Source organism: Lemur catta, chromosome 2 (genome assembly GCF_020740605.2).
Source record: "Lemur catta isolate mLemCat1 chromosome 2, mLemCat1.pri, whole genome shotgun sequence".
NCBI lineage: Eukaryota > Metazoa > Chordata > Mammalia > Primates > Lemuridae > Lemur > Lemur catta.
The window spans coordinates 79,069,022-79,097,021 of NC_059129.1; the positions used below are offsets into that span (position 1 = coordinate 79,069,022).

The following is a 28,000-nucleotide window of genomic DNA, read 5'->3' on the forward strand; positions in this document are numbered from 1 at the left end:
ATATTTAAATCTTCTATATTTTACACCTCTCTTCTTTTTGATATGTTTTCTGTCAGTTATTAAGACTGGTATGTTAAAAATCTCCCACTATATTGTGAATTTGTTCATTTCTCCTTTTAGTTGTGTTAATTTTTCCCATTTATTTGGAGCCCATTGTTAGATGAGTTTAAATTTAGAATTGTTATGTCCTTTTTGTGACTTGAACCCTTCAACAGTATGAATTTTCCCTCTTTATCTCTGGTATACCTTTTCCCTTAAAGTCTATTTTGCTATTAATATAGTGGCTTCAGCTTTCTTCTGGTTAGTTTTTCCATGGTATATTTTTTTCCTTCTTTTTGCTTACAATTTTTCTTTATAGTTTGTGTTTTCTTTTAAGTAATTGGTTTCTTTTATCCAAGTGTGACAATCTTCCTTTTAATTGGAATGTTTAGATTACTTACAGTTAATATGAATATTGATTGCATTTAAATCAACCATCACACTATTTTCTATTTCCTCCACCTGTACTATATTTCTCCATCCTACCATTATTAGTTTACTGAATTTTCAAATGTATTGTGTGTTACATTACTCCTATTTGCCATATTAACATTGTTTTCATTTTCTAGGAAAAGATAGAGTTTTTAACACTCCTTTGTGTGAACAAGGAATTGTTGGATTTGGAATTGGAATTGCAGTCGCTGGTGCTACTGCCATTGCAGAAATTCAGTTTGCAGATTATATTTTCCCTGCTTTTGATCAGGTGAGTGCATCATATTTTACTATAAATGAGCATTTCTAAGGTTGTTCAGTCTATGAAGTGTTGAAGTATTGCCTCCACCCTCAATCCCCCATCTCAGGAATGTTTGGAGCTGGAGTATTACAGTTATCACTTTCTTATGAGAACATAGTTAAAGATCTAATGGAATGGTTTAAGAAAGTGGATGGGAAAGGAAGGGCTATCGTAACGTGTCCCTTCTTTCTGTCTTCCGCCCAGATTGTCAATGAAGCTGCCAAGTATCGCTATCGCTCCGGGGATCTTTTTAACTGTGGGAGCCTCACCATCCGGTCCCCTTGGGGCTGTGTTGGCCACGGGGCTCTCTATCATTCTCAGAGTCCTGAAGCGTTTTTTGCCCATTGCCCAGGAATCAAGGTATCCTCACTTATGTACTTTCTTTGATCTCTATTTGATGTTTCCATTTTGGTTGATTCTATTAATGTTAACTAATATGCTTATCTAGAGGAAAACAAAGAGAACTTTTGGAATTTATGTGAACTTAACTGTATTTAAGAAAGGGAGGCTAGCATTTGTTTTAAATATACTAAGGCTCAGTTTTATAGAACGTCCTCTTTGAATAGCACTGCTTTGATGCTGGCATTAATTAACTTCAGAGAGTAAGACTGAGAACACAGTTCGTTTCTCTTCTCTGTCTTTCAAAGCTTTATGTTTCTTTCTAATTGATCTTTCTTACTTGACTCTGGGATGATTTTAATAATATCTGTTTAATTCGTATTTACCTCAAAGGTATGGGACTTTTGCTATTAGTCCATTTCTTGTTAAATAGACTGAGAAAAAACTGTTACCCAGATGTATTTTTCTTCTGTCTAGAATAAGGTAATGCTTACTCAAACAATTAATTTTGAAGCATCTTCCTTTTATAGCCTACTTTCCCAATAGCTTGTCTTTTGATAATAAAAATACTTTGAATATTTTATATCTTAATTTTTTATGTTATCATCTTTTCTATTTACTGAATAAGCTTTTTAGAGAATCATTATAGAAATCCACAGATACGTCAATCCAGAGATGTATGTTTGTTTTTTGACCACATGCATTGGTTGTGAACATGTGTCTATGTTTCTTATTTGTTTTTTCCTATCAGATCAAAGTCATAAGGTTTTTCTTAGTTGAGCAGAAGTTGCCTGACATTTTAACATAAGCTAGAAGTGGTAGGTTGGGACAGAAGCCACATTTGAGGCAATAGTTATTTTTGTACTTGAGCCGAACATTGATTCACATTTAATGTTTCTAACATTACTCAGTGTTTTTAAGAACAGAGCTTTACTCTCAATCCCCTATCTTCTCTTTCCCACCTTTTTCCCTCCTCCACTTTCTCTTGCTTTTTTTTTCCAGCCCAAATGAAAATATACTTAAAGGATAAAAGAAGAGAGAAGATAAAGAGAAACTAAAAAGCAGGGACATAAGATAAAGACATTGTGTGCTATAGTTATTATGTGTTCAGAAGTCTATTTACAGAAAATAAAATAGTGACATTTGTGCTATTTTATTTTTAAAATAACAAGCCTTCAATAAAAATGGCATGAAATGATTTTGAAAGCAAGTGTACTTTTCCTCAAGGAATCTTATTTGAGTCTTTGTGATAAATTCGTGTTTATTTTAATGATCATTCTTTCTATGTAATACTTGCCTTTATACAGTTATTCTCCAGTCATTTAAAATTAGGCACAAGTTTGGTTTGAGGCAACATGGCACAGAAGTTAAGAGCTTAGGCCTTGGTATTAGTCAGAAATGGGTGAGAATCCCTGATTTAGCAAGCAGTAAGACCTTAGGCAAGCTACTTGATCCCTCTAAGCCTCGGTCTCTATTTCTAAATTGGAGGAAATAATAATGGCTACCTAGTGGGGTTGCTATGAATAGTAAATCAATTAATCCACACACACACAGTGCTTGGCCATGTTAACACATGTACTTCCTGCTGTCATTATCATCATCTTCCTCATCATCACCCTCATTCTCAAAAAGGTCCTGGAGCCCGTTCCTGTCAAGCAGAAGTATGGAGTGTCCACTCTTCTCTTTTTGCTCTTCCATAACTGGACATTATGGTGCCTGGATTATAAAATTCAGTGGATTACTTCTCCACTTATGAAATGAAGACTGTTAGTTTTTCGTGGGAAAGAAGGGATTTTGGCATGTTAAAACTAGATAAGAGAGTTGCATGCATTCTGAAAGTAGCAGACTGTTAATATTATATCTTTCTTTATAGGTAAATCAGGTAGATATTGACAGTTTTACTTTTTTGCTTTCATGAATGCTCTTTGCAATTTCCTTTTCTTTTTTGTATAGGCAAAGTTAGCTGCTTAAGAGAAGAGCAGTATCTTAGTTATCAGAACATGGTAGGCATCTGATAAATATTTATTTAACAAAAGGAATTTTGTGGATAATATATAAATAATAATAAATGGTATTTAAGTTAAAAATAAATACCAGAGTTCTATTTTTAATTAGTAACAATTGGTTATTTAAATATCAATCCTTCTTGTAAGAGAGTTTACTGGGATATACTTTTACTAAAATTGTCTTAAAAACAATCTGTTTTTGCAGGTGGTTATACCCAGAAGCCCTTTCCAGGCCAAGGGACTTCTTTTGTCATGCATAGAAGATAAAAATCCTTGTATATTTTTTGAACCTAAAATACTTTACAGGGCAGCAGGTAAAGGTTTTCTTTATTTTATATTTGTGAATATCTTTATATGCTTTTTTACAGCTCAAAAAATTGTATCTTCCATAAGCTTGATTTATATTTTCTTGGTAGAAAAAAATTCTGATTGGTTTCTTCTATGTTTAGTTGTCCTCAGGTGTAAATTTTATGTTTGGGAAAAGTCCATCTAGTGGTAGCAAGAACAAAGGCACTATGTTTAGCAACATAGTATGTGTTTAGTAAGAATGGGTTGAATGAAAAAGTGAACAAGCTCATTTTACTAAATAATATCTAAGTTCCCTGTTAGTTAAAGTGATCATAAAGGTTTTCATGTAAATCAGGATGCCTTTGATCATGAAGGAGGCACCGTTAACAATTATGCTGTGCTGTCCTGTCTGCACTGGAATGTCTGTCTAAAGCAACCTGAGATGTTTGGTCCTCTTCCTCTTAGCTCAAAATCGTGCTTCTATAAACATACGTCTGTGACTGCTTTTTTCTCAGCTATAATGGAAATTTTAAACAGCAAATGTTTTGTTCTGTCTAAGGTATATTTTATTTTGAATTCAAAAAACATCGATTGCTTTGGCAAATTATTCTTTTCCTTACAGTTAAGTTTAAAAACACATATTTTTATTGTGATGTGATTTATATACAGTAGAATACGTAGATATTAAGTATCCAATTTGATGGGTTCTTGACAACTCTATCCATCCATGTAAGCACTGTGTAAAACAAGATATAGAACATTTTAATCACTCCCGGGAGCTCCTTCCTGCCTTTTCGCTGCCATCCATTCTCCCTCCCACACACTCAGCCACTTTCTGATTGCTGTCAGATTAGTCATACATGTTTTTGAGCTTCATATAAATGGAATCACACAGTATGTACTCTTTTGTGTTTGCCTTCTTTTGCTCAACCTAATGTTTTTGAGATTCATATATGTTGTTGCTTGTATCAGTAGTTTATTCCTTTTTCTTTGCTGAGAAGCAGTCTATTGTATGAATATTCACTGTTCATTTCTATTACAATAATATTGTACAACTATATACAATATTAGAACATTACTACTAAGTAATGAACATTGTCATTACATTGTCTGAATATTCATTGTTCATTGTTACTATTACTACTAAGTGATAATTTTTCTTGTTATTATTCTAAGTATTCTAGTTGTAAATACTAAGGAAAGTAGCTTCCCTCTTCTCTCTTTAGCAAGCTAATGTCTTGAGAATAGCATTAGTATATTGCAACTATGTTTCTGGGACCAGCCTGCCAATGAATTAAACTAGAAATACTTCTTGGCTATGGGGAAAAGAACACCTGAAAGTATGAGGCATGTACGGTATTATTGAATGAGGCTCATTTTGTTGCATAAATATTCATTGTGTGAATATATAACACTATATTCATGGCCTGTGCAACTGGGCTTCTATTTTGATTTATTCATTCCCCTGTTGGTGAGTTTTTCAAAGTGGTTATGTCATTTTACACTTTCATTGGAAATTTATCAGAATTTCAATTGCTCTTAAGTTTAAAAACAGATTTTAAAGTGACTCTTTAGATTTTTTATGGAATCTATTCTGATCTGTTTCCCATTATGGAATAAAAAATAATGAATGTAGGAATTTAAAATCTTGAGGTGAATAGGAAGACATCAATGAGCAGCTTTTTGATGAAAATGGTTTCTAATACTTTGGATATACTATGGGTATTATGGTTGTAATGTGAGCCAGCTGTTAGAGCCAATCAATGCAGAGATTTTTCAGTATTTAATAAATGGAGACTGAATAAGAAACATTTGAAAAAGTAATATTCACTTTGTTGCAAACTTTGAAACCAGGATTGGCTAGGGAAATATTTAATGTTTTAGGATTCCAGCTAAGAGAATGAGTTTGAGAAACTTGTTCTAGGCTTGGCCCTGGGAAAGATAATGAAAGACCCTGATGAGTTTCAGAGTTTGAAAAGTTTCCACAAGTTTCCTCATGATTGATTATGTGCCATTTCGAGGACCCTATCTAACTGAATCCCTTCTTGACCCCTGCCCCATGGCTCAGTAGAGATCATACAGGCACCATTTCTTTCTCATGTAGAGAGCTTCTCTGCAAAACAAAGTAGGATAAGGAAAAAAGAGCTAGCCACTCAAGTTTTCATATTGGTGTTCTCTAGGTGGTTGTCAGAGTTCATCCCCGGGCCAGCAGAATAAACATCACCTGTTAGCCTATTAGAAATGCAAATTGTTAGTCCTCATCTAAGACCTACTGAATCAGAACCTCTGGGAGCGGGGCCAGGCTCTCTTTGTCTTAGGTGCCCTGTAGGTGATTCTGATCCATGCTGAAGTTTGAGAAACACGGCCCAAGGTCAGGTCTGAAGCAATAACTGGTGTTGCCTATCTCCATTTATGTTATTTTACTCTTAGTTCTTACATGCACAGGATGCTTCTGACCCATGGTTTTCTTAGACTTGACGTCTGGTTCAAATCAGTATCTTGCAACTGATCATATTTTGTTTTCTTCTATTTTTTTTTTTTTTTTGAGACAGAGTCTCACTCTGTTGCCTGGGCTAGAGTGAGGGCCATGGCATCAACCTAGCTCACAGCAACCTCAAACTCCTGGGCTCAAGCGATCCTTCTGCCTCAGCCTCCCGAGTAGCTGGGACTACAGGCATGCGCCACCATGCCTGGCTAATTTTTTCTATATATATTTTTAGCTGTTCATATAATTTCTTTCTATTTTTAGTAGAGACGGGGTCTCGCTCTTGCTCAGGCTGGTCTCCGACTCCTGAGCTCCAACGATCCACCCGCCTCAGCCTCCCAGAGTGCTGGGATTACAGGTGTGAGCCACCGCGCCTGGCTATTTTTTTTTTTTTTGACTCCAAATGCTCTGACACTGATTCTGTAATCACTGCCTAGTTTCAGCCTACTCTTCAGCCCTGTCTGTTCATATCTCAGATTTACTTTATACTGGTGGAGTAAATTCCAAATTTACAGTTGTTTGGAAAGATTATAGTTGACCCTTGAACAATACAGGTTTTAACTGTGCAGGTCCAATTATACTTGGATTTGCTTTTTTCAACCAAATGCAGATTGAAAATACAGTGTTTGCAGGATGCAATTTTGTTATATGAAGGACTCCTGGAATCAATCTCTCCAGAATACCAAGGGATGATTGTACTAGATAATTATTAATAACCTAATAATGGGCTATTTTGTAATGAACATAAATTTTAATTTAATCCTAATTGTTTTTAATTGGGAAGATATAAGAGGAATGGTGCGTTTTTGTTTTGTTTTGTTTTGTTTTGTTTTGTTTTTGAAATAGGGTCTTGCTCTGTTGCCCGGGCTAAAGTGCTGTGGCATCAGCCTACCTCACAGCAACCTCAAACTCCTGGGCTCAAGGGATCCTCCTGCCTCAGCCTCCTGAGTAGCTGGGACTACAGGCATGCGCCAACCATACCCGGCTAATTTTTTCTATATATTTTTAGTTGTCCAGCTAATTTCTTTCTATTTTTTTTTTTTTTTAGTAGAGATGGGGGTCTTGCTCTTGCTCAGGCTGGTCTCGAACTCCTGATCTCAAATGATCCACCTACCTCAGCCTCCCAGAGTGCTAGGATTACAGGCATGAGCCACCACGCCCGGCCTACGGAATGGTGCATTTTTGATTCAGCATTTGATTGAGGAGCCCTATGGAAGATATTTTGTGGTGAAACACAGAATCAAAGAGACAGATAAAAGAAGATGCTTTAGATTCTTTTCAAAGACCAGAGTAGCCTGTTAATTTCTAAGTGTTGGTAATAGGAAGACTTGTAGTATCCATAAATAATAATAATAATAATTTAGTATCCATAAATAATTAAAATAATAGTTTAGTGGATTGATTTTTTTCCCCCAAATCCTTTCCTGAATTTCTAGCATACATTTGGGAACAGTTAAAATAGAGCGGACCAACTTTTACATTTAAAGTTTTTTAAAAGTGTTCATATTGGGATTTAGATGTTTATGGAGTAATAAATATAGATGTAGGATCATTATAAATGCAAGGCTGACATTTATAAAAATAATTGGGAGTTAATGGAAGTTATGTTCATTACATAATAGCCCATTATTAGGTTATTAATAATTATCTAGTACAATCATCCCTTGGTATTCTCAGGAGATTGGTTCCAGAACTGCCTCATACACCAAAATCGCATCTTGTGAATATTGTACTTTCAATCCGCATTTGGCTGAAAAAAATCTAAGTATAATTGGACCTGCACAGTTAACACCTGTGTTATTCAAGGCTCAACTCTAATCTTTACTCAATAGAACATAGTCAAGTAAGAATACAAAAAGATAACTTTTGAATAGTCAATGGCAGCTGTCCCAGCCTTTTTGGCACCAGGGACCAGTTTCATGGAAGACAGTTTTTCTATGGGGAGGAAGGATGGTTTTGGGATGATTCAAGCACATTATATTTATCATGCTGTCAAACCTCTTTGCTAACGAAAATCTGTATTTGCAGCCGCTCCCCAGTGCTAGCATCACCGCCTCAGCTCCACCTCAGATCATCAGGCATTAGATTCACATGGAGGAGGAGCACATAACCTAGATCCCTTAGATCCCTTGCATGCGCAGTTTACAGTAGGGTTCACGCTCCTATGAGAATCTAAGGTTGCTGCTGATCTGACGGGAGGCGGAGCTTATATGGTGATGGGGAGCAGCTATAAATACAGATTAATCTTTGGTGGCTCACTCCCTACCCACTGCTGACCTCCTGCTGTGTGGCCAGGTTCCTAATAGGCGGTAGACTGGTACTGGTCTGTGGCCTGGGGTTGGGGAACCACAGGTCTATGGTATGTTTATTAAAATCTATGAATTCAGGCCCTTATATTTTGTTCATGGAATAGTATCTTAAACAAACACATAAATATGTTCAAGAATTATACAATTCCAAAAAGTTAGATGTACTAGTTAAGCTAACAATAAAACTTATAATCAGACCTTAAGTAATATGGAAATGTATTTCTCCTACATGTAAATGGTTAGACTGACAGCCAGGGCTGGTGTGGTAGCTCCTCAGTCCTCAAGGGCTCTTCTGTCTGGTGGTTCTGCTGTCTTCAACGTACAGTTTTCAGCTCCTGGTCCCAGATAGTTGCTCCAGCTCCCAATATCACATCTGTATTTCAGCTACCAGGAAGGAAGAAAGGAAAAGGTATTCTTCTCTTTAAATAACTTGAAAATTGTACATATTAAATTTCACATCTTATTGATGAGAATTAATCACATGGCCATGGTCACGCCTAGTGATAAGGGAGGCTGAGAGAGGTAGTCGTTAGCTTAAATGCCTGACTAAAAATTATGTCCATCTCTTACCACCTCCAAGCCTTACCGTGGGGAAAACATTGGCCTCTAGGAGACTAGGGTAGGAGGCTGTTTGAACAGCCTATCTGTGAAATGGTGAGGGCCTGAATTAGATGAGGGAAATGAGTTAGAAATTTCCTAGATTGTATGAAATATGTTTGTGTCTAAATGAATTTAAGGAGAGGAAGAAGAGGGAGGTGTCAAGAGTGAGTATAGAATAAGATTTTCCATGATCTCAGTACCTAGACATGTGGTTCAGGCTTTATAATTCTGACTTCTTTTCTGGGATTATTTATGTGAAGACAGAGCTTCACTTTCTATGGGTGGTTTGCCATGGGATAATGTGAAATTGAGACATTGAGACCCTCAATTACTTTTACTCCTTTAACCTTTTTTTGTTTGTTTGTTTTTTTGGAAACAGAGTCTCACTCTGTTGTCCAGGCTAGAGTGCCATGGCATCAGCCTAGCTCACAGCAACCTCAAACTCCTGGGCTCAAGCAATCCTTCTGCCTCAGCCTCCTGAGTAGGTGGGACTACAGGCATGCACCACCATGCCCGGCTAATTTTTTCTATATATATTTTTAGTTGTCCAGCTAATTTCTTTCTATTTTTTTTAGTAGAGTTGGGGTCTTGCTCTTGCTCAGGCTGGTCTCGAACTCCTGACCTCGAGCAATCTGCCTGCCTCGGCCTCGCAGTGTGCTAGGATTACAGGCGTGAGCCACCACTCCCGGCCTATAATAGATAATTGTGACTAACATAGTATATATTAATAATCTTGGTTAGAGAAAGGATGCTTCTCTTTTAAGGTGAAAATATCTTCTGTTGGAGTAGCACAATAAACTGGAGCCTTTCATAATTTAATATAGATACCACTTTTGTGTTAATAGCTGAAATAGGAATCCCATCTGTTTATTCATAATCATACTTCATAAATTTGCTGAGGATTTAAGTGAGATAACCCATATATGTCTCTGCCTAGTCTTTAAGTGCTTTTTGAAGACTTATGTGCTAGACACAACTCTATATTTTGCAGACAAATGGACTATTTCATTTAATCCTCACAGCAACCTTGTCAGGTAAATTGTGTCATTATCACCATGTTTTGGATGAGGAACCTGAGGGTTAAGGAAGTTAAACAACTTGCCCAAAGTCCCATAGCCAGTATTCAAACCTGGAGTCTGTCTCTAGAGCCAGATGTCAGGCATATTTGACACACACAGATAGCAGGTTTAAGAAACTTGCTCAAGCTCACAGCAGTAATAAGTGATGGAGTTAGGTTTTAAACTAAGACATTTTGATGCCAGAGGCTGCCTTCTCTCTAGTATCAGCCTATTTTTCATCTCATTTAATTATTATGGAATGTAGGACATAAATGAAATATAACTGCCTCCCGGTCCTAGTTTCATGCCAAGAAATATGCTGTTTATTTTTTAAAAGTTTCCCACAGAATTAAAATGATCTATATTTATGTATGTATGTATGTACTTGTAAATTGTCAGTCTCCCATGTGACAGGCAAGGATACTTAGCACTATACAAATGGGAGGAAATGATCTACTTTTTAATCGAATGGAAATATATACGGTTGGCCGTTCGTATCTATGGGTTCCACATCCATGGATTCAACCAACCATGTATTAAAAATATTCAGAAAAAAAATTCATCTGTACTGAACATGTGCAGACTTCCTTTCTTGTCATTATTCCCTAAACTATGGAGTATAACAACTATTTACATAGTATTTACATTGTATTAGTCCTTAGAAGTAATTTAGAGATGATTTAAAGTCTACAGGAGGATGTCTGTAGGTTATAATCAAATACTGTGTCATTTTATACCAGGGACTTGAGCCTCCTTGGATTTTGGTATCTGTGGGAGGTCCTGAACCAATTCTCCGTGGGTCCTGAGGGCCGACTGCACTATCCGTGGCCGTGCATTAAGGCACTACATCCCTATGTAGTGTATAGTCTAAGGTTTGAGTATATACTGCATTAATTTCTCCACTGGCAAAGGATTAATTTGCTTCTTTGAAAGTTATAGAAACTACATGTCACCATCTGGTATGGTCACAGGTGGGGCTTTGGGAGCCTCTGCACCATGCAGTCATTAAGGGATCCAGTAAGATGTCCCCAGGTGAAGGCAAAGGCAGCTGGGAAATGTAGTTCTCCTGCACTTAGAGAACAAATGAAATTGGTGAATGCACAGCATTCCCCCTGTCACAGCTCTTCTCAGCTTCTCTGACACTCTCGTTTCTGGGCCTGGTGCCCATACAGTGTTCTCTGTTCTATCCACTGTGCTATGGTGGCTGGCCTACGTGACCAGCCTAAGTTTATAAACTATACAGATGAAAAGAAAAACAGGAAAGTAATGCATTCTTTATGCAGCAATTGTCTTGAATTTTGTTTTTATTTATCTTGAATATATACAATCAATAGATATAAACTGTGTGTCTCCTGAATGTAGAAGGAAAAAGTAACCTAGTAATATTTTTAAATTTCCTGGTTATGTATTGTAATTATGACATTTAAGTACAATTAATCTTTTTAGAAATGACAGAGAGAGATTTAGAAATGGTAGATGAGGAAGAGCAATCTAGGCAGTATCAAAAATGTACAAAATAGTTATGATTCAAAAAGAGAATGAGTCAGTGTGACATTATCAGACACAGGCATCTGGTGGAGAAGATGTTCCTTTATGTCTTCTGAACTTTTGTTTAATTGAATGATACATGACATCAGTGATATTGAAGTAAATGTGGCTTTTATCTGAGGTTCTTCTGGTGAAAAGGCAAGACAGACTAAAATACTAAAAGCCTTGTAATGTCTTTTTGTCAGGATTTTTGTAAAATCCAAAACTATTTCAGGTAAAAATAAGTCATAAAGATATTGAGGAATTTTCTTTTAGCAGAGATACTAATTATATATGAATTCGTATATTTTGAAGAGAAGAATGTTGTTTTAGGTAGCTTTTGAGTGGTAGGAGATTTTAAAAATATTTTTGCCAAATATCAGTGTACATAAAGAGAAGAATTAGTATTTTGTATTTTACATTAAGCAGATTATTTTTGTGCAGGTCAGTACTTTTAACAGTGGGTACACTCATTGACAAGAATCAGTTGGATCCATTCATGAGAGGAAATACATTTGTTAGATTTCTGAATTGGTTTTTAAATTGAAATAATACTTATATGGAATTTAAAAAGTCAAATAATATAACCAAAAATAGCAGTTCCTTACCACACCCTTCACCAAATCCATGTGTCTCTCCCCACAGGCAACCACTTTCGACTTTCAGCAGTTTCCGGTGGTTATTTATTATGATATTTGTAAATAATATGCTTATACTGCTTTTAGAAAATTTTAAGCATTATTATTTTAACTTTCTGCAAAGGGGGACAATTTAGCTCTTTTATGCCACCTTCCTTTCCTCAGCAGGTGCTGTTCCTCCCCCTTATACATCCAAACTGCTTCCATTATCTTCATGGAGTTATGGTATAATTTTAGGTCAGATTGTAAGTTAGTATTTACATTGCTATAGGCTTATCAGTGTGATCCACAACTGAATGAGAAATGCATCCTTTCATTTCCTCTTTGGTCTACAACTCTTTGTTTTTTTCTGGCATCAATAATGTTTTTCTCTCTTCCTTCTCTTTTCATTTGCTTAATTTCTTATGTTCCTATTATTAATGTAGTTCCTAATCTCAGTGTACTCTTTTCTCACTTTATTTGGACACATTAGGCAGTCAATCAGGTTACCCTTTTTCCTGTAGTGTCCCTTCCGTCCTCCTGGGCCAGTCTAATAATGTGGTTAAGACCGTGGATTCTGGAACCAGACTGCCTGAGTTTGAAGTCAGCTCCACTGTTTACTCCGCGAGGGCAGCAATAAGTGCTATGGTCTGTATGTGTCTCCCAGAGATCATGTGTTGGAGACTTAATCCCTAGTGTAGCAGTGTTGGGAGGTTAGGCCAAATGAGAGAGAATAAAATTGTGAGGGCTCTGCCCTCATGAATGGATTTATATCATTATTGTGGAAGTGGGTTAGTTATAGCAAGAGTGGGCTTGTTATAAAAGCAAGTTTTGCCCTCTTGCTCTCTTGAACGTTCTTGTCCTTCTACCTTCTGCCGTGAGATCACCAGGTGCAGGTTCCTCGACTTTGGACTTCCCAGCCTCCGTACTGTAAGAAATAAATTTCCTTTCTTTTTAAATTACGCTGTCTCAGGTATTTTGTTAAAGCAACACAAAACATACTAAGACAATATGGTTTGCTAAATGTCAACTGGATCCTAAACTACAATGAAGTATAGTAGTTCTATTACCCTCTCCAGTTTACTTACTTTCTTCTTTTTCAGTTAAAAAAGATACACACCTGCTGAAAATCAGATACTTTTATATTTTGGTGTAAACAATGTTATAATTAATGGTTAAAAATGCCTTACCTTATTTTCTTGAAAAGATTTATTTTTCTCATTATAAAGGTAAAGCATCCTCTATCTGTGAGCTACTGATGCTCCTAAAACATAGTGGCTAAGTCAACACCTTTTTTTATATAGCTCATCTGCAGGTCGGCAAGTTAGGCTGAGCAGTTTTGGTCTCATCTGGGTTCCCTCATAGGTCTGTAGTCAGTTGCAGGTCAAGTGTGGGTTGGATTTGCTATCTCACATATGTAGGGCTGTGGCTGGTAGGCTCTGGTCTACCTGTCTCTTTGTCCTCCCCAGGACTTGTTCACATGGTGGAAGTAGAAGTCCAGAGGGAGGAAGTGGAACATGCAAGGCCCTTGAAGCAAAGGCTGGGAACTAACACACCATTACTTCTTCTATAGTATGTTAGCCAAAGCAAGTCACAAAGTCGGCCTAAGTTCAAGAGAAGGGCAAATAGACCCCATCTCTTCCTGGGAAGAGCTGCAAAGTCACATTGGAGAAGGGTGTGGCTACCGGGATCGTTGGAGGATTGCATCTAATTTTCAACATTTCTTATGTGCTTGTATTGCAAATACAAAAGAGGATAAAAGGAGCTCTTAAATCCATCCTCTAACTACTGTTGACTTTTTGTTGTATATATTGCCAGACTGTTTTATCTGCGTGTTTAAACATATATTTTTATATTTCACTTTTCATTTATTTGATTACAAGTCATTATTGTTTATTTCATATTTATTTTTTTATGAAGTGTTCAAGTTAGTTTCTATTTCTTCTTGACCTTGTGGGGTAGCATTGATTGTAAACCTAAAACTTCAGATATCTAAAACAAGCAGGATTGCAGTTAATAGCCAATTATTCTATTTTGTGATGAGAATGTCTTGATTTAGTATTGAGTAGCTAAGAAGAATCAAAAAGTGTTCAAACAGCTTGAAGTGCAAAATTCCCTTTGAATTTGTTTATATGTCTTCGGTGATTGATCTGATCAACTGAACTATTCATAGAATAGTGCCCAGTGGAATTTTCTTATACTCTGGCATATTCTTTGTATTATTCATTTTTCAGAGCTAAGTATGAGCAAACAGATACATACTTCTGATTGTTAGCCTTAAGATATTTACATTCTCAATGACTAAGCTTAAGCTTAGTCTACCACTAAAAGTCTACCACTTTTGTGGTAGAGTGATTTGTTTTTTATTTTTGAATACAATTTGCTGCTACGAGTCTTATTCTTTCTTTGTAAAAAGTACAAGCATAAGACTATATGGAATAAAATTAGTAAAAATTCCTTTTCCCTATCCCTTCACTTCCAACTCCCTTCCTTAGGTCCCTTTCTGTGCATTTATATTTATAGACATATATGAATATATGGATCACATTTGTTTACATACACTACAAACATTGTTCTGTAACTTGCTTTGCAAATCTTTTTCTCTCTATTTAGAGAAATAGGTGCATGTGTAGAATGTATATATACAAATAATAAAAATAAGAGCATGTTACAAATATTCTATAACTTTTCTTACTTATCAATATATTTTGGATATATTTTTGTATCTGTTCACATAGACTTAGCTGATTTTTATATTCATAAAATTGCATTAATTTTATATTCATAAAATTTCTGAACATGTACCATAATTCATCCTTTCCCCTATTATGGAACATTGGGTTGTTTCTAAATCTGGCTATATTAAACAATGTTGAAGTAAACATCCATGTTTAGTATATATTTGTACATGTGGAAGAAGAAAATTATGTCTGTGTTCTCTATTGTAAAAACTCTAAAACCTATATTTCTTAATTCCTTTCTTGCTTTCTATAGCCCCATATATTCTTCAGTTCAACTCTGAGTAATAAATTATTGATGAAGCCAGATACTGTGAGTCTCTAAATGGCAGGTAGTGAAAAACTGTGGAAGGATAGGGAGTTAATGACACAGGTACTATGGGGATGCAAGACTTAGTCGGTAACTATTTGTAGCCTGAAAGCTAAAAATGAGAGCAAGAAATGTTTGTGAGATACTTAACTTGGGAATGCTAAGAGTGAAACCTAGTTTTCATTCTCTTGTATTAGTATATCAGAATTTTGCCCTTTTTAAAAAGACTATTGTTTTTAGAATGGTTTTAGGTTCACAGCAAAATTGAGAGGCAGGTACAGAGATTTCCCTTATACCACCTGTCCCCAAATAAGCATAGAGTCTTCCATTATCAGCATCCCCCACCAGAGTAATACATTTTTTACAGTTGGTGAACCTACACTGACATATCATTATTCAAGATCCATAGTTTACATTAGGGTTTACTCTTGGTATTGTACCTTCTATGGGTTTTGACAAATGTTTAGTGACATGTATCTATCATTACAGTATCATAAAGAGTATTTTCACTTCCCTGAAATTCCTCTGTGCTTTGTCTATTCATCTCCCTGTCCCCCCAACACCTGGCAACCACTGGTATTTTTACTGTTTCTATAGTTTTGTTTTTCCAAATGTCATGTAATTGGAATCATACACTACGAAACCTCTTCAAATTGGCTTCTTTCACTTAGTAATATGCATTTAAGGTTTCTCCATGTCTTTTCATGTCTTGATAGCTCGTTTCTCTTTAGTGCTAAGCAATATTCCATTGCTTGGATATATTATAGTTTATCCGTTTACCTACTGAAGAGCGTCTTGGTTGCTTCCAAGATTTGGCAATTATGAATAAAGCTGCTATAAACATCTATGTGCAAGTTTTGTTTGGAAATAAGTTTTCAACTTCTTTGGGTAAATACCAAGGAATGTGATTTCTGGATCAGAGGGTAAGAGTGTACTTAGTTTTGTAAGAAACTGCCAAACTGTCTTCCAAATGGCTGTACCATTTTGCATTCCCACTAGCAATGAGATAAGAGTTCCTGTTGGTGCACATTCTTGCCAGCATTTATATTTTTTAATTATTTTTTTATTTCAGCTAATCATGGGGGTACAAAAGTTTAGGTTATGTATATTGCCCTTGACCCCCATCCTCCCTACCCCAAGTCAGAGCTTCAAGCGTGTCCATCCCCCAGATGGTGCGCATTGCACTCATTATGTATGTATACACCCATTCCCCCCCTACATCTGCCTGACACCCGATTAATGTTATTTCTAAATGTGCTCTTAGGTATTGATCAATGAAACCAATTTGATGGTGAGTACATGTGGTGCTTATGTTTCCATTCTTGGGATACTTCACTTAGTAGAATGGGTTCCAGCTCTATCCAGGAAAATACAAGAGGTGCTATATCACCATTGTTTCTTATAGCTGAGTAGTACTCCATGGTATACATATACCACATTTTATTAATCCACTCATGTATTGATGGGCACTTGGGTTGTTTCCACATCTTTGCAATTGTGAATTGTCTTGCCAGCATTTAGTGTTTTCAGTGTTTTGAATTTTAGCCAATCTAATAGGTGTGTGGTGGTATCTCATTGTTTAAATTTGCATTTTTCTGATAACATATATGATGCAGAGCATCTTTTCATAGCTTAATTGCCATCCATACATCTTTTTTGGTGAAATGTCTATTAAGGTCTTTTCAATTGGGTTGTTTGTTTTTTATTATTGAGTTTTAAGAATTCTTTGTATATTTTAGATAACAGTACTTACTAGATATCTTTTGCAAATATATTCTCCCAGTCTGTGGCATGCCATTTTACTCTCTTGAAAGTATATTTTGTAGAACTGAAATTTATATTTAGTTTTTAAAACCTTTTTTCTGTATTCTGTCATCATAAAGAGTGCCCATTAGAAGTCTACTTTGAAGCAACTAGATCTGAAGAGTTTAATGCTAACTTTGGGGGAGTGTTATCATTACATCTATGTCCACCCACGGGTTCTCATCAAGAACAGCAGTTAACCTATTATTTGTGTATAGCGTATAATGTGTTTTTCTTAAGCAAGTAGAACACAAGTAGAACATTTTCTTTCTGTTCTTATTATCTATGATGTAATGATAATTCTTTTCCAAGAATATGGTTGTCTCCATTTACCCAAATTACTTTTATGTCCATTATTACATTCTATAGACATTTTCAATAGGTTTAGCACATTTGTGGTTAGGATTATTCCTAGATGTTTTATGTTTTGTTGCTATTATGGGTAGGATCTGTTTTTTCCCCTATTATATGCTTTAATTGGTTATTACTGGTATATAGAAAATTTATATGTTGATATTGCATTTGGAGACCTTACTCAATTCTCTAATAATATTTTAGTTAATTATCCTTGAATTTGTAGGTGGAATATCTTATTCTCTATAGCTAATGATATTTATAGCTAAATCTGAATTGCCCAACCAATGGCTATTATACTGCAAGAATAATTCCTTCCTCTTCAGATAACCGTTTTAGACCAACTATTCCTGAAACTGGCTGAATGTCAGCTGATTCCTCTTGTTAAAGTTCTATATATCTTTACCCCTCTCTGCCTCCTGTGTTAGAAAACTCCTAAGTTGTACTTATGCCCCAACATTCTGAGTAAAAGCTTATGTGTAAGGATGTTAATATTAAAATAAAGTCAGTAGCTACCATTCAGTCCCACATTTCCAGTTCTTTTGCATAGTGAGATAAATCAGAGATCTTTTCAAATAGTTGGCAAACATATATCACAAAAGCAATGATATGATAAAGCACCTTCATATTCCTTACAAATTAACCTCACTACATTTTCTAGCCTCATTTATGTAGCAAAAAAAAGCTTTTTTTATGAGACTAATATTCCATAATATGCATCAGTAAGCTTAATATATGTATTAAAATTTAACCACATTTGTAACACAACTTGTTCAATCTTTGCAATTACTCTTAGGGGTATTTTTTTTTCGTGCATTCTCTAGTATGCAGCATGTAACAGTTTAACAAAAGTTTTCCCATCATCAACTTTACTGGCAATTTTTCATCTTTCATGTTTAATATATTTGAATCCCTTCAGTAAGTACTTTCCAATGCATTTTCTATAGAAATGTCTATATCTGAATGAACTTTGTTCATACAAGGTAGATTGGCAAACTGACTAACAAAATCATTGAATGCTGAATTAAAGCCATTATTTTAAAGCCATTCTACATAAGCACATGGAGAGGTTAAATGGAAAAAAATATCACCTCACAAAAAGATCATATTGAGGTAGAAGAAAAATATTTTAATTTTCACTGTCAATTGTAATAAGTAGTTTATAAATAAACTAAAATAAGTTTATTTTATAAACTATTTTAGTTTATTTATTTTAGTTTATTATTTTATAAACTATTAAGAAAAAAACTGCCAATTAAACTGATATGCTTTTTAAATGTTTTATTTTATTCTTATTGAGAGAAAAATTGTAGCCTTAATTAGATATGAGTTTGTATTATCACCCTGATACTTACATAAAAACAAAATACAATATAAGCAAAATAAATTGGTTTAAGCTATTCCTAAAACTCTTTCACATTCACAATGTAATTCTTCTCACTCACTTTTTGACATATAATCGTCAGTATTCATGTTTCTTCACAGAATATAATTTTCTGTGTCACCAAGCACATCAGTGATGTAGCAATTTTTAAATAAATCCATTAAAAAATTAAAAGATTGGTGCTGGGCTCTCAAGCTAGCTCAGTAATTAGGTACAGCCTACTTTTGTCTCCTGCTTCCAAGGTTGTTAAACTATTGTGATTCCCTACTTTCCCCACCCTTCCATGTCAACCAACCACTTAGAACTTGGTCAAAAGATTAGTTCTCTGATGTCTCTGGAGTTTTCTTCTAAGCTGTAGATACCCATTTTGTAGGGACTGTTACTGATTTTGATATTTGTTCATGAGCAGATACTAGCAACTACTGGCCACTAGATAAGAGGGCTGCAAGATGCCACTGATTGTAAGCCACATTCCAATTTCAGAGATGTTAAAATGTGAGAGGGAAAAGGGTATCTTAGAAACAATGAAATATAGTGCCTTATATTGGGCAGATGACTTTAAAACATTGAAGAATTAGTATAGATATTTTTCACATCATACTTTTTGTACCGTTAGTCGTTAGTCCCCTGTTTCCATAAATACAGTGTTACACGCAAGCAGCAACAATTCCCATGAGACACAAGCATTAGCTGTTGCCCACTGATTTCCCAAATGCAGAGAGTAGACAGAAAAAGTCACTAGAGCACACTGACAAAAGACAATTATTTTCAGGTAAGAAAGACAAATGGAGACTACATGATATGTTTATGAGGCTGCAAAATTCCTCATTGCATATTAATTAGGTGGTTTCTTCCTTGAAAGCATGGACAATCTTTATAGATACAGGTTTTTTGCACTGCTTGAAGCATGAAACAGATTTTATAGTATTGTTAACAGTATATTGACTTAGTTTTGCTAATATAGACTGTTAATCTTTAGTTAAATTTTTAATAATTTAAGGTCAAAGGGGAGGAGAAGATTGAATACAACGGTGTTTGGGGAATAATTTAAAAGTGATTGTTAGAAGAAATTGCACTTAGTTTCCTTGTTCACATATTCTTATTTCTAGCATCAGTGTTAAAAGTAATTGTTGGTGTAGAAGTGAAAATGATTAAAAAATGATCATAATAACCTCAAATCTGAAAGGAGTTTATTCAGAAAAGTAACAGTTGCAATATAGAGATATAGTATTAATTTAAGTTCAATATCAATTTTGTACAGTAAAGGATAATATGGATAAGAACTCTTCGTAGAATGAAAACTTTATAGTTTTAGTGACTGTATCACTTGAATTATTTTAAATTGTGATGCTGTTTTCTTCCTAAGAACTGATTGACTTAATGTGTCCTCATTCTGTTCTATGATGTTCCTATGATTACTGGTAGGATACTGGGACACAAAAGTAATATAATGCTTTGTCAGAGACCACCAAGTTAAATAGATGCAGAGACCAGGCTGGAACCGGGCTTCTTGCTGGGTAGATTTACCCCCTCCCTGCCCCTGTCCAATAGACTGTGAATTCTGACAAATGAGGTAGACTTTCTCAGGTTTGGAGATTTTAAGTAGCATCAGGCAGCATGAACCAACATATTTTAAAAATATACTCAGCTTTTAAAAAGAGAACATTTATGTTTTCTCAGTTTATCATGTATAATGGAACATGAATAAAGTCCTACCCGAGTCTCACATTTGTGGGGAAACTGGCATTACTGCAGATTAGCGCTGGGGCAGAGAAATGACCCTATTATCTCTGTAGTGGTAATAGTGTGCTGCAGAGGGGAACTTGCATCATTAAGAGTGAGTTGTTATTTTCTTGCAGATGCTTTCTACACGAATTATTAATATAGTAAATCAGAAAGAATTGGAAAGTGCTTTTTAGGGACATAGGAACATAATTTATTGGTTTCAGCATTCACTTTTACTTGAAATTTTCTGTTAATCTGTGTTTTCATAGATGTATGTACAAGCACACACACAATTTCATGTGTCTGTTTCTTTGGATGTACCTTTTCTTTCTACATGGAATATCCTTTTTATTTTCTCTGGTGTCAAGTCCCTGTTTATCTCTAAGACCTCCGTCAGTCAGTTGTATCCTCCTTGATGAAGCCTTCTTGATCCTCAGAGCCAGGGTGTTGCTTCCCTTATGGTCCCAGAGCAGTTTGTGCCCATTGTCATATCATGCTTTTATTTGCTGGCTCATAAACTCTTTCCATTTTTATAACTCACAGTTGAGTGTGTGCTTCTCAATGGCAATTCAGTTTTCTAATTTCCAGCATCTCGCATTGACACCTGCATATATTAAGTATGCCGCAACTATTAAATGAACGAATGTATATTATACCTAGTGTGTATATTATTTATATACCGTCTCTTTCTAAAAAACATGTATAAGATGGCTTATAAGCAATATAACAAATTAAATGAAAATTGGAAGAAAAAAGAAGGAGGATGTAACATGGGACCAAGGATGGATGAGTTAATTCATACCATGAATCTATAAGTGAATGCGTAGTATGAATATGGGTGGATTTGCATGTACAGGGAAACATATGTAGAAGTTTTACAAAATACATATAAAAAATCTAACCTGTTTGATAATTGCTTCTTTTTTATTTTGGCCTTGGAAAGATTTCTTATTTTTGTAGGTTGTACATTTTGTCACTATATATCTGGTGCTGAAGAGTTTCTCTGGGGAATGCTCATTAGTTCTAAGATTCCAGTGAAATCGGCATGTGACAAAATGGAGTGGTCTCGGTTAGTCCCACTGCTATGAAAATAAGAATCTAATATGACTGTGTGCAGTGCTCTTTAGCTCCTGAAGATTTGTGCTCTAACTCCCGTTACCTGCTTTCTTTCAGAAAGCTCATAGCCATGGGGTAGGAATGCTAGAAAGCTAATTTGAAATAATGATCTTCTCTTGGAATAAATATCATTTAAATTAAATGTAACTAAAAAGTACCTGTGGATTATAGCTTGCTCTCCAGGTGACTCATTTGCCAAGTTTAAATAAATGAACATGTTAAAATTGTAGTCTTATTCTCCAGCTCTCAGGATTAAATTTATGCAAATCTAAGGAGAAGTTTTTTTGGTTGTTAATATTAGATGATTCCTGAGTCTTATTCTCTGCATGATGTTTTTAAAATAGAGAATAAAGCTTTGCTTTGTTGTTCTTAATTAATTGGTAAAATAATGTAGACTTATTCTGGGTAATTTAAGACAACAAAGCAGTTAGTCACTCACTGGCAACTTTACAAGAGAGGCCAAGATGCCAACCCATTTCTTTTGGTCTGCCAGCCATTAGAGTGTATATTCCAGGGATTTGCTAATGATCAGCTAGCTGGCAACTGATTTACAAGGCGGGAAAGACAGCACTCTTGAATGGCGGCCACTGACTCAGAAGCAGGATGGAATGTGTACTGGCTTCCAGCCTTGTCTTCTGGCATGCAGATCTTGCTGCCAGGGGAAAGGGGACTTGATGGCAAAGAGCCCATGTGCTACCTTTGGTGTGTTTGCCAGATGTCATCAGCATTGTTTTTGACCCTTGCTTTGGTTTAGCGCTTGAGAACTGCTAAGTAGCATATAATATTCCAGTTGAAGATGCCTGGCTCCCTGTCTATTTGCCTGCCTGCCTGCCTGTCCATCTGTCTGTCCATCCGTCTGTCCATCCATCCAACCAACGCTGGGTTTAAGCTATCAATGAATGGGTTGGAATTAGCCTCTGAAAGCATTGTTTACAATTGGAGTTGGCAATCTTTTTCTATAAAGGAACAGATAATAAATATTTTACGTTTGTGGGCTGTACTGGCTCTGTTGCAGCTACTCAGCTCTGCTGTTGTAGGGTGAAAATAGCCATAGAAAAAATATAAATGAATGATGTGGCTGTGATTCAGTGAGATGAGGTTTATAAAAACAGTTGACTTGCAGACGATAGTTTGTCTACCCCTGGTTCAGACAGTGGGACTATATGGCTTAACGTAGCTTGTGTGATACACAAAAGCTTAAAAAAATGATTTAACGCTTGTAAGTTTTTTTAACACAGCTTTATGTCTGAAGTTTGTTAGCTTAATTATCTTCTGCTTTGAGATTTACCTCCAAAAATAGTTTTATAGGTTTTTACCATTTTCTTTTTTATTTAGACATATTAATCATTTAAAAAATATTCAGCTGTTTCTGGCACTGGTTATAGAAATGTCATTGGATTGGAAATACATAAAAAATAAGAAATAAAATTCCCTACTATATCACTTAAAACAGCACCATTAAATTTAGTGGTTTTTACTTATATATATGACTTAAAAAACTTTTGACATAGAAACAAGGTCAATCTGTTGCTAAGTGAAAAAAATTGTAGATTGTGGAAGGTTTCCTAATAGTATATAATGTGATTCTATTTGTGAAAAGAAAAAGAAAGATGGATCTATGTATATGAAACATGTATGTTGTAAATATCTGAAAAGATACTGAATCAGTCAGAGTTCTTAGTTTTCAGATGAAATCAACTGTATAGCAGAAAGGATTTATTGAAGCGTAATAAATAGCTGACAGATCTCTGGAGTCCTTGATAGAACTGATTATCTTTTTGGGATCTACAATATTCAGCTTGGAAAATTAAGGTGTTGTCAGCTGCTGTGGTTGATGAAGTGTTCATAGATGCAAGGTGCAAAAATAAAATATACTTGGTCTTGTTTTCCTGTTTTTCAAACCCCCATACATTTACTGCTTGATAGAAAACTGGTCTGAGAACTTAATTCAGTCCAATGAAGTTTTAGCACATGCATTAATAATTTTTAAAACTTTTTAGGTTTTAGATTTACAGAAAAAGTGCAAAGATAGTGCAGAGTTCCCCTACATCACACACACATTTTACCCTATTATGAACATCTTACCTTAGTATGGTATAATTGTTACAATTAGTAAACCAATATTGATACAGTCTTACTGACTAAAGCCCATAGTTATTAAGATTTCTCTAGTTTTATCAGATGTCTTTTTTTCTGTTCCAGGATAGCTGATAATAAACTTGTTCATCTGTGTAGTAATGTCATGGAGCCATATGATAAATGCCATTTCTGTTTTAAATAACTTACAGAATTTGGGGAAAAATAACTAAAATAAAGCTTTGCCACAATGAGGTCCTTACATTCTTTTATGCACAGATGTCACATGAGAAAAAATAATTAACCTCTTATTTTTTTTTTTCCTGTTACATATTTAGTGGAACAGGTTCCAATAGAACCCTACACCATCCCCCTGTCCCAGGCCGAAGTCATACAGGAAGGGAGTGATGTTACTCTGGTTGCCTGGGGCACTCAGGTCAGTAGTATTGATTCCAACTATTAAAGCCCATGTTATCTTGGAAACTCTCATTTATAATCCTATTAAAGCCCATGTTATCTTGGAAACTCTCATTTATAATCCCGATACATGAAGAATCAAAAACGATGTTTCTTTATGTCTCCAATTAAGTCTGCTTGGTGCTACTGATGCTGATCTTTTTTCTTTTCAACTTCTTTGGGATGTAATTGACAAATAAAAATTATATATATTCAAAGCATATGACATGATTTGATATATGTGTAATCAAATGATCACCACAATCTAATTAACACATCTGTCACCACACAGTTATTTTGTGAAGTGTGTGTGCGTGCGCGCGTGCATGTGCATGGTGAGGATCCTTAGCAAAGGGTCTACTCTCTTAGCAAATTTCAAGTAAATAATATGATATTATTAGCTATAGTCACCATGCTGTATGTTAGGTCCCCAGAACTTTACTCATCTTATAACTAGGAGTGTGTGGTACTGATTTCCGATTAAAGGTAAGGTACCCATTCAGTCATATTAAAATAGGTAAGCATATGGTGAAGTCATTAAAAATGTTATAAAACATAAAAGTATTACAGAAATGCATTCATTGAAAATGCTTGTCTTTTGAAGCACATGTTATATGTCCTCATTAGTTTTGCTGCACTTGACTTACAATTTTCTTTTTCATCCCATTTCCTACCTTCTCTCATGATTACTTTGCTGGCCATATGGACCCATCCCATGTTCCAGCCTCAGAATTTGGTCCCTTATCTCTTTTCCGGTGACCCTCTCTACTGATGCACTTCAGCTTTCCCCAGGTCTTGTTAACATGCTCTATCTCCAAACTTTAAACCTCAGGACTCTTTTTCTCTAGCTATAGATTTCTATCTCTTATACTTTATCTTTCCTTTTAAATACATGGAATTTTTTTCTTTTTATGTGTAAAGTAAATACTTGCTTATTTCAGAAAATTTAGGACAGGATAGTACAAAGAAGATAACCAAAATCATTTGCAATCTCACAAGCTCTTATTCTCTTCTCCACTTGATTTTTGGCTTGGGGACCTATAGTCCCCATGGTTCCTACCTGCAGTGGGATAACAGTGTTGCGTGGAGGGTCACATCCCATTGAGAGTACCCATGGTGGTTGTAGTGAACCTTTTTGGCTCTTCAGTCCATTTTTAAATGCACATCTCTGTCACCCTTAGCATGTGACCTTGTTATTCTTTTTAATGGGTCAGTTAGAGTGTATTAGATACTAACTCGAATAACTTGCTCTCCCTTGACACCGACCACTTCTGCTGCTAATCTTTTCCTTCTTCTCTTTGTCTTTGAAGAAGAGGTGTCTGGTTTTGGTAGCTATCTCTCCAATTGAGATTAGGTGCCATTTTACCTTCTCCAGAACTGTGATCCATTAGCTAATCCCTCTCTCTCTCTCTCTCTCTTGCATTTTCAGTTTTTCTATTCTATTAAATATATTGTTTTTATTAAAAAGGTATGTATCTCTTTACTATCTGAAGAATATCTTTCTCCTGAATACCATTACATCTCCCTCCTTTCTTTTATCACTGCATTGAAACAGCTGTTTTCTACTGTCTACATTTAATTCTTTAATTTCCTTATTTTCTTGTACCTACAAGTTCTGTTCCTGTTAGTTTATTAAAACTGTTTTTGTTAATATCACTAATCTTCTAATTGTTACATCCAGTCCTTATCCCATAATGCTATAGTGTGTGATATTGGCTACTATCTCTATGAAATCTTTTCTTCTTTAACTTCTGGGGTACACTCTGTCCTGGTTTTCTATCTCTTGAACTGTTTTTTTTTTTTTTAAAGTGAGTTCCTCTTCCTCCATTTTCCCCTTAAATGTTGGTGATCTGCTGGATTCCATGACTTTTGTCCTTTGCTTCTTTCTCTGCATGTTTCCCCTAGAAGCTTTCTCTGCTGTTACCCTATTTACCTCTGTATGCTATCTTTGTAATCAATATCTCTAGCACTTTCTCTCCCTGTCTCTAAGAACCTCTTTCCAACTGTTTTCTAAATATCTGTAGTTGATTATTTTGGCAGAATATGGGGTTCAACACATCTAAAACAAATTTATGGTCTCCATGCAGATCAGTTCCTCTAACTTTAAACACTATCTCTATTAGTGATGTCAGAATTCAACTAGTTTTTTCAGGCTGGAATCTTTGTAGTCATTCTCTGCATATTTTTCTCCTCATTTCAGGTCCATGTGATCCGGGAGGTGGCTTCCATGGCAAAAGAAAAGCTTGGAGTGTCCTGTGAAGTCATTGATCTGAGGACCATAATACCTTGGGATGTGGATACGGTTTGTAAGGTATGAATATAATATCGATAAAACATCATTTCCTCAAAACCTTGGGCCAAATTTGTTGGATATTTGCAAAGAATTGTTTTGAAATTGTGAGCTGCATGAGCATTTTTAACTACTGTACAACTGTCAAATTTGCAGCACGAAAGGAATGAGTGCTGTATAACCAGCTTAATACTCAAAGAAACAAATTACTTTGGAGTTTCTTTTTCCTTCTGTAGTTTCCTCTGCTTAAAATATTACAAAACTATGTCCTTCATGTAGTCAGCTTGGTTGCGTTGTGTGAGAAATGGAGCTTATCAGGGATGTTGAAGGCACCTGTGTTTTTAACTTATTATTGGTTATGGTTCAGTAAGCTTGGTTTAATTTAGTCAGGTAAATGGTTTGGCTGAATTCTCATTTATCTTCTCTCCAAAAGTGATGGGAATGGACTATTTTTTAAAAATAACTCTTTATATAGCCTTAATACTGTGGATCACAGTTTGAGTGTTAAATTGTGGGATTCTGGCTACTCTGATTTACAGTTTCTTTTTTTTTTTTTTGAGACAGAGTCTCGCTCTGTTGCCCGGGCTAGAGTGAGTGCCGTGGCATCAGCCTAGCTCACAGCAACTTAAACTCCTGGGCTTAAGCGATCCTACTGCCTCAGCCTCCCGAGTAGCTGGGACTGCATGCCCGGCTAATTTTTTTCTATATATATTTTTAGTTGGCCAGATAATTTCTTTTTATTTTTTTTTAGTAGAGACAGGGTCTTACTCTTGCTCAGGCTGGTCTCAAACTCCTGACCTTGAGCAATCCACCCGCCTCGGCCTCCCAGAGGGCTAGGATTACAGGCGTGAGCCACTGTGCCCGGCCTTGATTTACAGTTTCTAAGTAGCCCCTTGACCTTTGACCTGATTAGATTGATCTTGTTCTTACTATTAATAGGATTCACATAGTCATTTCCCTCTTAAGAACATAGTTTAGTCTCATTCGCTTTTCTGTAACCAATATATTTCATATTAATGTCTAGATAATTTAAAGAGCATCTATTTCTATATTGGTACATAAGGAAGGTGAAGCTCTTTTTTTGTGATGGTCTTATCTACCAAAGTCTAGGTAAAATGACATGTATTATTTTTCCTTGCTTCACTGCTGTAGCAAATCAGTCCTAAGTCCTAGGGTATATTATATTTATTATTATTATTTTTTAGAACTTTGGCATTCTTATAGCTTTTACAGGCTGTTTCTTAGGTTAGTTACATGAATGTAATCTACAGACATTACTACTGTAAAAGTGTTGCATAGAGTGTTTTTAGGTGAAGATTGTTTTATAATTTGGTAGGAGAGTTAAGATTTGTTATAGTGAAGGTTATGGAAGATTCACTCGACACCATCTAAACACTTGACATAGTTACAAATGGTTGCAACAGTATCCTAAGCCCTTATATTTGTACTTGCCATAATTAAGAATAGTATGTCAGATTGAAATACTACATGAAATGAATTTAATGCTTTTTGCAGGCATTTTCAAATCAAGTCAGACACTGGGTTCTATTTCCAATAGCCAAGTGTCCCAAATTATGGTTAACCTGGAGCCGGCTTCTTGCTTGCAACATGTATCCCTTTCTTCTCCTGGGGTTTATATTTTCAGTGCGGATGGTGCTTCTGCATAGGGATATGATGTTTTGTCATGGCGCGGAGTCAGGGGTACTGATATGTGGTCAGGACAAGTATTTTTAGAACTTTATTTACA

General features: G+C 35.6%; 1 protein-coding gene across 3 annotated transcripts in view; it reads left to right on the top strand.

The window, feature by feature from the left end:
- Positions 1-28,000, top strand: part of BCKDHB (branched chain keto acid dehydrogenase E1 subunit beta) — a 217,394-nt gene that overhangs the window by 48,723 nt on the left and 140,671 nt on the right. For all 3 annotated transcript variants that reach the window (XM_045543936.1, XM_045543934.1, XM_045543935.1), the window contains exons 4-8: positions 609-742; positions 977-1,132; positions 3,323-3,431; positions 23,846-23,943; positions 26,164-26,274. In XM_045543936.1, the coding sequence (XP_045399892.1) occupies positions 609-742; positions 977-1,132; positions 3,323-3,431; positions 23,846-23,943; positions 26,164-26,274 (608 nt within the window). The remainder of the gene's footprint in view (positions 1-608; positions 743-976; positions 1,133-3,322; positions 3,432-23,845; positions 23,944-26,163; positions 26,275-28,000) is intronic.